Source organism: Tauraco erythrolophus, chromosome 6, assembly GCF_009769465.1.
Source record: "Tauraco erythrolophus isolate bTauEry1 chromosome 6, bTauEry1.pri, whole genome shotgun sequence".
Lineage (NCBI taxonomy): Eukaryota > Metazoa > Chordata > Aves > Musophagiformes > Musophagidae > Tauraco > Tauraco erythrolophus.
The window spans coordinates 66,893,377-66,905,671 of NC_141470.1; the positions used below are offsets into that span (position 1 = coordinate 66,893,377).

At 40.2% G+C, this 12,295-nt stretch overlaps 1 protein-coding gene across 1 annotated transcript in view; it reads right to left on the minus strand.

Moving 5' to 3' along the window:
* SLC38A6 (solute carrier family 38 member 6) overlaps nt 1-12,295 on the minus strand; it is a 41,227-nt gene that overhangs the window by 21,639 nt on the left and 7,293 nt on the right. Inside the window, exon 5 of the mRNA XM_086613638.1 lies at nt 10,472-10,511. Coding sequence (XP_086469764.1) covers nt 10,472-10,511 — 40 coding nt within the window. The remainder of the gene's footprint in view (nt 1-10,471; nt 10,512-12,295) is intronic.

The window sequence follows — 12,295 nt, forward strand, 5'->3', positions numbered from 1 at the left end:
TATTTAACTGCTGTTATGATTTTACTTTCCTATTTGCAGACAACGGAATGTAGATTGAGCCACAGAGATCCCTACAGCAAGTATATTTCTAAATCACCAGAACTTGTAAGCAAATTAACACAATTTCTCACACTAGGCTACAGGCAGATGCATATTCCACTGTAAACAAAGATAGATTTTTAAAAAGTTAAATGGCAGAGAGGAAGGAAAATGCTTCTAAATTATAATTCAACTTTATTTATCCATTAGCCTTCCTTCTTGTATTATACAACACTTTATACACACGCAAGTCAGAATTTTTATATATTTATGTCTTTCAGAAAGATTTCAAAATCACTTCTTTTGCAGCCTCAGCTGCAGAAAGCTTCAAATTGATTTCCAGACCAAACTTCCCCCCAATATGCAATCTGTCACTCTTTCCTTGCATTCCTATTAGCCTCTGGCTAATCATTTGATCACTTATCCTTTGTTGTGCGCTTACTCTTTGTTTTTAAAAGGGGAGTCCTATTTCACTGAATTCCATTCCTAAGTAGGGAACCAATCATGCACCAAGAAGCTTGCACATGCTAAACATTTGTATGCATCTTTCTTCCTTTCTCTGGGCATGTGGGAAACAATCTCACATAGTAAGACTTTTTTTTCCCCCCAGTTCACATTCTCTTGTTTGTTCTAGAAGATGAAGAAAATAAATAATAAATAATTTTAAATCCTGATGTTTAGATAAAACATAAGTCTCATACGTAAACTCGAGCAGGATGCCCACACTAAATAGAGGTTAAGGAGTCAAAGTCTGCTTTTCCTTCACTTACAAACACAGTTGTAATTCTCCTCACAAGCAACAACTTCTTGTAGCTTTACTCAGTGTGAAAGAAATAAGAGACCCTAACCACAACTCTCTGAAACACACTATAAAGCAAGCAAAGAACATTGTTTGTTTGGCTTTCAAAGCTGAAACCAAAACAGCGACGTGTCTTGAAAAAAGGCACAGCAACCTGAAAAAAAATATCGCAAGAAAGAGTAAAATGCACATGGTATGGCAGACAAAGAGTCGTGCATCCTTTGCTTCACACAAGAAATTTTAATTACCTTCCCTGACGCCCACCATGACCGAAGCCATGTCAAGTTCTATTGTAAAAATTAAACGTCAGCTGTCCCTGGCAGCCTTAATGTGTAACGGAAGGAAGAGATTACACAGTCACAAGGCCAAACGCCATGCAAGCGAACGCAACTAAAAGCGAACCTTGTGCTTTGATTTATTCCACTTCTGAAGAACTCACTTCCTCTGTCATTGTGAACATGATTTCATTGTTTTAATGGATAACTTTGAGGCACTTTTTATTACTTACAAAAATCACAATAAACCTATATTCATCTTTAGAAGTCAAGCATTCAAAAAACATTAGCTAAGGTCAGAAGCAACATTCCCTTCAGAGTTCACTCCCCTTCCATGCACGCAGTATGAGAGAGCAGAACAGAACTGCTCTTATAATCCAGTCTCATCCCTAAACTAAAAAAGAATGTTGTGTTTTCTTCATGTCACCTTCTCTTTGCAACATGAAACATCTATCTTTAACACGGAATGAGAAAGGTTTCCTGTAGAACAAACGGTGTACAGTGACATAATTTGAGGCTTCAGCAACATGCAGATGCAGTAAGGGCTGAACTACAACTACATGAGCAACTCTCATATTCAGGTCCTGAATTTGCATATATTATGTCATTTTTAAATAATTTTCAGCATGGACCAAGAGCTACTTGATGGAAAACTAAGCAGGTTTGAACTTCTCAATAGGCCTTGACGCAGAAACGCCACAGAACAGTATTCAGCAGAAATTAAAATTGTATTACTGTGTTATTATTCAACAGGCTTACCACTGTCTTGAAGGCAGCAAGAAATTGCTTTCTTAAAATACATATCGCTTTGCCATGTTCTGAAAACTTGGTGTTAACTCTTAGACAGAAAAAAAGATGTTAGTAAAATATAAAATAGGGTACTTGCTTTACACTTTCACTATTACAACCTGTAGTACCACCGTGAGATATGACTCTCTACAAAGACACATACCATGCATATGTTATTCTGAATGTCCTTACTGTGCTACAACATTGTTTAACACTGAGCATATGTGCCCCTACCTGAAAAAACATTAGTTGCTGGAGAAAAGGGAAGCTAAGATTATGTTTTTTAAAAGAGTCCTCAAAATACCTCTTCTGAGGTGGCCCAATCTTAAAATCAACCATGTTAGTGGCTTCTTGGTCACCAGAAAAAGAAGTGTAACTTTTCCTTATTACCCTTATTATCAATTGCTGAAGTCCGCTGCAACGATGCAAGAGAATTTATACATTAAACTTGTGTGTAAACATATAACTTATTCCTTCCTTAGCAAACGGCTGATGATAAATCCCTTCAAATCATTTAACTGAAGGGACTGAATCTAACTCTTCTGGTTAGTTTTTCCTAATCTACCACTGCAGCTGATCATATTAGAGTGCTATAAAGATGTCTTACATTATTAAGCACTGTGCAAAAATGGAACCAAGCTGCCCTCCAAACTTCACATCAGAGGAGACAGGGGGCTGGGGAAAAAACAGACTGTTTCCATGCAGCCACACTGGGTGTTCAACCCTTACTTAAAAAAACAGGAGTGCTGAGTTGGGAGTCAGGACAATTTTCATTCTCAGCTGGGGGAATACCAGGTAAGACAGAGAGTCCTCAAAAGCACCTCTAGATAATTAAGAAAAATCAAAATACTTCTAACTCTCATCCTCTAAAGAGCTCAGCCAGCAAGATCCCTATTTTTCCCAAAATACTGGAAAGACTAAAGGTTGAAAGACAGAAATAGCAGAATAAACACTACCAGTCACTGCACACTCCAGCCCAACCGAGCTGGATATTTCACAGCAACTGCATGTGACAAACCCCTTTGGGCTTGCATCTCCCTTTGCTGGCAGAGAAGCGGTTTAAAATTGAATCTGTCCTAATCCCAACAATATGACAAAGTTAAAAAGGAAAGCAGGGAAGGGTTTCAAGAAAGAAAGTGAAACTAGAGAGGATTTTGGGCAAGCTCCCATTTTTCCTGTCAAAGCATTTGACTAGCAAGATAGGAAGTACTTCACTATTGCACTGAGCTCCTCATAATTGAAATTGTGGAAACATCAGGACTGATGCATGAATGTCACTGAAGACTATTGACTATTTTAGCATCAATGCCTTAAGAGCATGCTGTTTTGTTTTCATTTTGCAATGAATCCCCCACATACTTGATTTTAACAAGTTTCCCAATTACTTGATGTGTTGGTTTTAGTATTTCCTCCTAGTTGAAGCTTAAAAAAAACAAAAAAATTTTGCTGGGATCATTTGTTTTGTTTTAAATACAGGTGTAGAATGGAGTGTGTGAAAGGAGATGTGATGCTTGTTCATATGGAGAAGTTCTGAGAATAGAAAACAGCTTGTCAAGTTCTCTGCTAGTCTTCATGTTACAGACACTCATCCTGAAGCATTTCTGCTCCCCTGCTTCCCTTTCCTTCTAACTTTAGCTTTTACCTGAATTCCTCTGGAACTTACCTCTGGTAAGCTTTTTTTTTTTTTTTAAAAAAAAAAGCCCGTATTCCACAGGAAACACGTTGGCAGCAGATTTATTTTGGTAAAACTTCATTAGTTTAATTGTATTTGCACAGTTTATTACACTAATAAAACGGAAATATTTTCTACATAGCTCATCACATATCCCATTCTGAAGTATAGCTGCAGGTTGGGATTTTTATTTAAAGCAAGCTCTGTATTTTTTACAGTATCAAACCTTCCAACAACCATTCACCCCAACACAAAAACACAAGAGCATGGGTCATCAATTGTTAAATTAGTACAGGAGTTGACAAACCTGCCCTTAATTAAGGCAGCTCTGCACTGGAAATCCTCACTTGGAATCAGTAAGGATAATTAGGCTTTCAGGTCAAAAGCAAATGGCACTGTGAAAACAAACATTTGAGTTTGTTTGCAAAAAAGAATTAGATCTTCCATACTTAAAGGAAGCTCAGTAATCTCTTAAGGTATTAATGATGCAGGTCTCAGCACGTAACAAGCTGTATTTTATTCTTCCACGACTTGCACCATTATTTCCAAAGTTTGTAAAGTATCGGACTCTGATTACAAAAAGGATATTCCAACCCACCTCCATTCTCAAAAAGTATTTGCTCCGTTTTAAAAGTATTCACAGAATTTTTCTCAAATTTAAACTAAATTTCAGAATGGGTGAACTCTGGGGGCAAAGAAAAAACAGTTTGCAAAACGAAAACACCCAATTAATCTGATAAAACAAGGTCTTTTTTTTAATTCATGCACAGCATTTCTAAGCACCGACACCCAGAAAACACACATATAACCTCTCCCCCGCCCCGAGAACAGCCGTAAGTTAAGTACTTCGTTGTTTACCTCTTTAAAAAAAAAAGGAAAAGGAAAAGAAAGAGAGGAGAGGGTGTGGGATAAGGCAGGAGGAGGCCCGGGCCCTGCGAGGCCGGGCGAGGCCGGCAGAGGGGGGTGCGGGAGCGCGGCCGGGCCGGGCTTACATCAATGCTTTTCCCAGTGGTTATTTACTTCGGGAAGCCTGAGAGTGACGGACTATGCAAACGTAAATACGTGTTGAGCTCGCAGTGCATTTGTGTGTCACAGGGACTGCACTAACAGCCCATAAAATCCCGAATCTCCCATCAGAACTAAGCCCGGAACTTCCACGTACCGCCTGCAGCATTCGGGCAGACGCGGGGATAAAACAGTGCTCGAGGCACACGGAACGACCTTTTTTCTCATTGTTCAACTCTTACAAGGAAGAAAAACGCGTACCTTTGAGGACATGTTAACTGTGGAATCTTGAACCAAAATCCACCAGCACCAGTTACGGAAATTACACTTAGTTAAACCGTATTTAGACTAGAAAGCAAATAATTCTTTGTAAAACAGACAGCTGCTTGGAAAGCTCGGTTCCAAGAGCACCTGCAATGACCGCTTGGGTTCAAGACAAGACAGACCAGTTACTCCCACCAATCCGCAGCACGAGAACTGCCCTGTCCATCTCCACTTATAAAAAAAAAAAATCTAAAAAAACCCAGTCTGTTGCAAAATAATCCCCATACAGACCACCTATGCTACACGGCTGTACTGCAGGCTCTACTGTTGCACTAATAAATCTGTTGCTGCTAATAAATTTTAAATAATTAAAGCCATGTCCTTGGCAGTTTCAATTTATGTTTGTGTGCTTCACAGCTGCCAGGCCCTCAGGCCAGCTCCTATCTCCCGACAGCGGTGACCTTCAGCTGATATCAGCCCGCAGACCAGAGAAATATGCCGTGAAACTCTCCGCATACTTCCTGCTGGACCTCAATGCCGAAGATTTGTTAGTGTTGGCCACAGCCCGAGAGCTGCTCTTGTGCAATACTTCATTGTGTTTGTCTCCGTTTTTCCACCAGCCTTGCTAAAAATCATTCCTTCTCCAACTTCCTTACATACACTTCAAGATTCCCACCGGTTTTCTCTCGGACACACAGCATTGCCCTCCTTTTCAGTCACATCCGCAGAGCAGACAACTCCAGGAGGAGAAATTCCTGTCTTCCTTCCCCTCCCTTCAGAAAGCATATAGGAAGCTCACAGAGCTTCCCCAGCAGGAGGGGGGGAAGGGCTGCGTGACGCTGAGCCACGGCTTCGGCCCACTGCTCCTCATCCATCACTTCCTAGAAGCACAAAGCTATTAAAACAATAGTGGGGACTCCGTCCAACTCCAGCTGCTCCTGGGAAGGATTACAAGGAAGAGCCAGCAGCAGCATGGAACTGAGCGTTTTCCATAGCAGCCTCCTTCGCTCCTTCTACATCTCCAGACGTTCAACTTCCCCAAGGGCCCTCTCTGATCTCAGAGGGAACGTGACAAGGTCTAAAAATCCTTCAAGATCTTCTGCATGGCAGGCAAGAAATAGTTTACCTGGACTTCAGCAAGGCCTTTGACACTGTCTCCCATGAGATCCTCACACACACGCTGTAGATGTACGGGCTGGGTAAGGAATCAGTGATGTGGACTGAAGACTCACTGACTGGCCAGGCCTGGAGCAGGATGATCAGCATCACCAAGTCTAGTTGGTCTCCATGTTACTGGAGACCAGTAACTAGCAGTGTAACCTAGGAGTCAATACTGAGTCCAGTGCCATTTAATAGCTGCATTAATAATCTGATGATCTCCACCCTTGGAGATATTAAAAAAATCGCCTGGACATGGTCCTGAACAGCGGGCTCTACGCGGTCCTGCATGAGCAGGGAGCTGGACCAAATGAGCTCCAGTGGCCCCAACCATTCTGTGATTCTGTGAAATTGTCATATGGGAAATCACTCCTGTTACAGACCCAGGATGGAAGGAAAAGGTCTGGAGGAACAGACAAACAAAAAACAGCCTGGTAGCATGCAATTCGATAGCTTCCTTTCTAGTGCTCACTTTGCCACCCCACAGATACACTACCTGGCTCTTCCAAGAACAGGACAGTTCCCATGTAACTAGTCACTAGTTATTTAGATTAAAGGGCTGATGGACTGGGCCAAAATACTGACAAATAGGGACAACTCACCAGAGCAACAACTCACCAGAGCAACAACTCACCAGAGCAACAACTCACCAGAGCAACAACTCACCGGGTTGGAAGGGACCTCAATGATCATCTAGTTCCAACCCCCCTACACCAGGTGGCTCAAAGCCTCGTCCAACCTGGCCTAGATAAAAATGAGTAGGCCTGGCCATCCCTTTCAACTTTTTGGTTTCACTTTATGAACAAATACCTACATTGCCAGAACAAGCACATATTTGCTATAAGCAAAGCTAGGCAAATACTCTCGAAATTTACTCACTCTAAGCGAAGAATCTGTATTTATCCCATAAAGTCTGTAAGTCAGTGTTTAAGATGACCTTAATTTACATTTGGATATTGCAAAGTTAATGCATTATCCTCATGCATCCTTAGTTAATCCTTGGTACTTAAATGGATTTTGGTATTTGATTTGTGTTACTTGGATGAACATAACACAAAGAGTTCCAAGAGACGATTAAAAACCTTGCAGGAAAGTTAAGCACTCATGTTAGAGATATATGTTAAAATTCCAAGCAATGTACTTGAAATAATTTTTTTTAGCCTTTTAAATTCCAAATTTGACCAACTAGTGCTTTCCTGTAGCTGTACAAAAATGTTCTTTTTTTTTTAGGTATCCTGCTAGTAGAAAAATCAACTCCCCTATCTAAATAAATCCTTAAGTGTATGTAATTAGGATGTCAAATTCAAATTTGCCTTTAAGCTTTCTTTTTAAAAAAGCACAGATGACAAATTGGAAAGCCTAACTATATTAAAATGATTACTAAAAAGCTCTCTCCACCACAAATGAATGTAAATCACTTCCGCACTTAAACTGTTTTTAGAAGTGATCAGACTAGACGCCGATAGTGACAATAACCTTAGTAAAGCTGCTTATTTTAATCACAAACCATCATTCATTATCTCATGCTCCCCAATCACTTTTGAAATAAGATATCATATGATGCAATGTACCCAGGTCTGATGATGGAGGAGGTAACAGAAAACAGTTTTATTTTTAGCCTGACTCTGAAATTAAAGACGTTGACAGAGCCTGAAAGTCTGCCCACCAAGCATGGTGCTGCTGGTTTCTTAGAAGGGACAGAAGAACAAAAAGAGGGGAACACCTGCCAAAGTGCACTAAGGGAAAAACCTAAGTTTTGCACTTGATTCCAGCATGGCTTCCATTCAGGACAAACTACACTCCACAGTTTCACCGCTTAAAATCAGCAAAAGCACCAGAGAGGCCAGAAAATTTCCTTTCTTTCTATGCATTTCTTCAAGAGTCAAGGCTCACTGAGAGGTGAAGAGAACTCTCCATCCCTCCCTTTTTTTTCTTTTAAAAAAGGTCTGTTAACCTGCAGTATAGTCATCTTCAAAGACAATTCCTGACCCAGTGCTGCTCTGCTGACTTGGACTGCAGCATCACAGAACCATGCCAGAGGCAGCTGTTAAGGAGAGAATGATGCAGCTGGGAGCTCTGTTCCCAAACAGAAAACTAAAATACTCAACAGAAGCTGCGACAGCTCCTTGCAATGACAGCACAATACATCTGCACGGTAGAAGGTGCCAAGAAGGCCCAACTTGCAACCCACGTTTCCGCAGATCGCCCTTCCTCACAGATCGGGGCGTACGTTGGCGTTACTAACACTGACTGCCTCGGAGAAGGAGCCAGCTTTCTCTTTTCAGTGCATTCGAAACTACGTGATCTTTGCAAGTGAACGCACCAGATGTGTGAACTACTAGCGTTGCCTTTCGTGAAAGACATTGCCCTTGGAACCAGAAGAACCAAATCAGGGTTTTGAAGGCTTCCATCAAAATGAGGTCACTAAAAATATTTGAAAGAAGAGTTTCAACTTGCAAAAACCCACTTTTTAACTAGTTAAATGGAAAACCACTGGTTGGCCCAACTTGTTGGCAGAGACGGCCACTGCAGAAGACTGAATAAGTAGTTCGGTAATATCCACCATGCAATAGTTTGGGGCTCTAGAGTTACTGATCTGAAATTTATTAGAAATTACACAGAGACAGTTATGAACTGCTATGAGACAGAAATGAGAGTCAAATTCCCTTCAACTACAGAGTCCTGTGCACTGTCCCAGAGTCACCAGAACCAGTACTTTGTGTCCTTCTTTCTCCAGTACTCTTTTATTTAGAGGTCTGCTCAAACAGGAAAGGAAATGAAAACATTTATTTAGTGCTACAGAACATCTTCTAAAACCTGTATGAATAAATAATCTTTAATCTTGGAATGACTATGTTCACTCCTGCCTGAAATTAATGCTTGGGTTTTTATAGCTAGTTCAATTAGGCAGTTTTTATTACTGGAGCTTTTCGTGTATGAAAATATTCCAATTTTATCATAAAAGCAGTTACTTGGTCTAGTTCTAGGTCTCTACATAGTGACAAAAACCAGCAACCACTTAATTGTCTGGACTCGACAGACAATCTTAAAGGAAAGAACAGCTCTGGAATGCCATTTCCTTCTGTCAATGTATGTGAACATGTGTATCTTCTTGGAGGTAGGGGACGGAGAGGAGGGAGCTTTCACATAGTGCTATCACCTCGAAGAAAGTATCCAAAACATTTATGGAAAAAAAAATGTAAAATCATTCTGTTAAACACCGTCTACTTTCAGATAATTAATTTCTAAGGACACTACTACTTAGTAACTGCCAAATATGTGAACATACCTAAGCAAAAGTTTACATGCTTAGGTGATTTTTTTAATAAAATAACACTAGCTGTCTTTGTATTATGTCACACACCAGGGAAGGCAAAATAAGAATAATGTAACTGGACAGGCTGGCATATGACAACATAGATTATCAGCCCACATGAAAGCCAGCAAACTAAACAACCTCCCCCAAAAAAACCCAAGGTATTGAATCAACCAAAAAATAAAAAGGTACTATTAATAAAGAACAAATGAAACTTCATGGCTAAGTAAACATTCAGTTGTTACACAAATCACTAAAACGCATAAGCAAGTCCCAACAGCAAAAACCAAACACATGATAAATGCAGCCAGAGATGCAAACGGACAGAACCATAGAGAGGAGATAATGCTTCCCCAGCCCCTTCTGATTAGCCGCACCAGCTGCAGTGGATGTGCTCCACATCCCATGATGCAGGATCAGGCATCCAATCCAAACCCCTTAAGTCCCTCCATCTACCCCACAAGTACAGCACTTCTGCTTACCAAAATCGCATACCCCTTTTCTTTAAGTTTTCCCTTGAATACTGTGCCCAGTTCTGGTGTCCCCACCATAAGAGAGACATAGATTTGTTGGAGCGTGTTCAGAGGAGGGCCACAAAGATGATCCAGGGGCTGGAGCACCTCTGCTACAAGGACAGGTTGCGGGAGCTGGGATTGTTCAGCCTTGAAAAGAGAAGACTTCGGGGGGACCTAATAGCTGCCTTCCAATACCTGAAGGGAACTTACAGGAAGGCTGGGGAGGGACTTTTTACAAGAGTGTCCACTGATAGGACAAGGGGAAATAGGTTTAAGTTGAAGGAGAACAGATTTAGATTAGATCTTAGGAAGAAATTCTTCAGTATGAGGGTGGTAAGACTTTGGAATAAATTGCCCAGAGAAGTTGTGGATGCCCCCTCCCTGGAGGTGTTCAAGGCCAGGTTGGACGGAGCCTTGAGCAGCCTGATCTAGTTGAGAGGCGTCCCTGCCCATGACAGGGAGGTTGGATTAGATGATCTCTGAGCTCCCTTCCAGCCTATGCCATTCTATGATTCTGTCCTTTTAATCAGTCTCTTAAGAACACTTCCATTTAACTACTGCCTTTGGTATTTGTGGAGCTTTCTAGGCTCTAGAGGTTATACTCCACTTGGTTAATATTGAGCATATGAACTTTCTTACCTCCAATATTCTGGATAATTATTGTCGTTGCAACAAGGACCTATAAAAAAAAATTGATTTCTTTAGAAAGAGTAAGGGTAACTAAAATCGTATGTCTATGGCAGTCATAAAACACACATGAACTATCTTAGACCAGATGTAGAAGCGATAACTAGTGCTGAAAGGAAAGGTATCTTCTCTGTAGCAAAGAGTTTAACACGCAGAAACCAACACAATCTAAAATGAACAGAAAAGCAAAAAATCTCCCTCAAAATACCACATTTTCGTTCTGAGGGGACAACAGAAGAGAAGTTAGAGAGTGAGGCCTGTTCTGCAGAAGATGAGGTTTTTAAATCCCTAAGAACATGTGAGTGCATTCTAACTGACAACAGGTGAGTACAAATAAAAACACTCACCTCTGAAAAGACGATCAGAGGGCTGAGATTTTAGAAGCTACTTCCTCACTCCAAAAACATGAATATTTTGAACTATCACAAATGTCATTATTCTTTTAAACTTGTTAACTAGACAGACGTTTCTTTTTCTTTAGCATTTGTGATTATTCATATTGGACTGATATGGAAGTAGAAATTATCACAGGCCATTAAAATATTTGTCCAAATGCAAAGAATTAATTCCAACTGAAAAAACCCTCAAAGCATCTAAAGTTTTCCCAGTGTTTTCTTTGCAGTTCAATTCTAAAATAGTACAATCATCTAGAATACTAGAGTTTTTCTTTTTATCCACTGCTGCTCTTGATGTAGCAGCACTTTCCTACACGAGTGCTACCATTAAGTCCACTTGGAAAAAGAATAAGCCACAGTTATGAGAAGAAAAACAAATTCGTACTTTTGAATAAAATCTGAAAGCAGAGTTGCCATTTTTTCAGTTGATTAGCTCGAAAATCGTATCAAATTTTAAATGAATTCAGAGTCAGTTCAAAAGTCAGTAGGAAAAAAAAAAGAAGAAAGTATAATATCTTGGAATCTGTCATAGATGGAAAGAAATACTTCACGCTTTTGGAAAGGGAGAATCAGCAATCTTCCAATAGCAGAAAAATCTCCATTCTCACAAATCCCAAAAATATTTTTCACAGGAAATCACCGTAAGGTTGAACAACTGCTCTACTTCAAAAGTAGCTACCAGTAGTTTACTATCAACCTAAGAGGCCAGCTCAAGCAAGCTCCTACAGCAGCCTGTCCGTATCATTAGCGAATGACCCCAGGGAGGGAAGAGTAAGGACTACTTTAAACAAAAAAAACAACCAAAAGCCACCTGTGCCCGACTAAGGTGAGGAGAGTTCATTGTCAGGATTACCAGTCAGAATGGCTGTGGCAAACTAGAAAAGCCTAAAAATCAACAAGATCAGTTAAAAGTAATGCATTCAGGAAGTAGACCTATATGACAGAGGGATATTAGATTGCAAGTAGAGAAAACAATCTGAAATAACACAAGCAGTAGCATGAAGCACCCACAGAAACAGCAGATTTTGTTTTGGGATGTAGTACTGGCCTTTTCCTATCTAAAACATAGGTAATAATGAAATTTCTTGTCTCAGCCAGCTTACTGTGTCCTGTTTTGCAGGCAAGTTTTAAGAAAGGTGTACAAACATCAAAGATACTTCAAGAGATAAAGGTGAGTGTTTCAGAAAACGTCAGTTCATCAGGAAAGCTTGGTGAACTTCGGTTAATCATTTAATCAAAACAACAGCTTTGCAACCTAGAAACATTCCAGTGCTTCCATGCACACTGAAAATAAAAGACCAGATTATTTTTAGCACAAATTATTTAAAGTGAAAATTTCATGAAAAAGTATATTAGGGAGAATAAAAAATTACTGATGTTG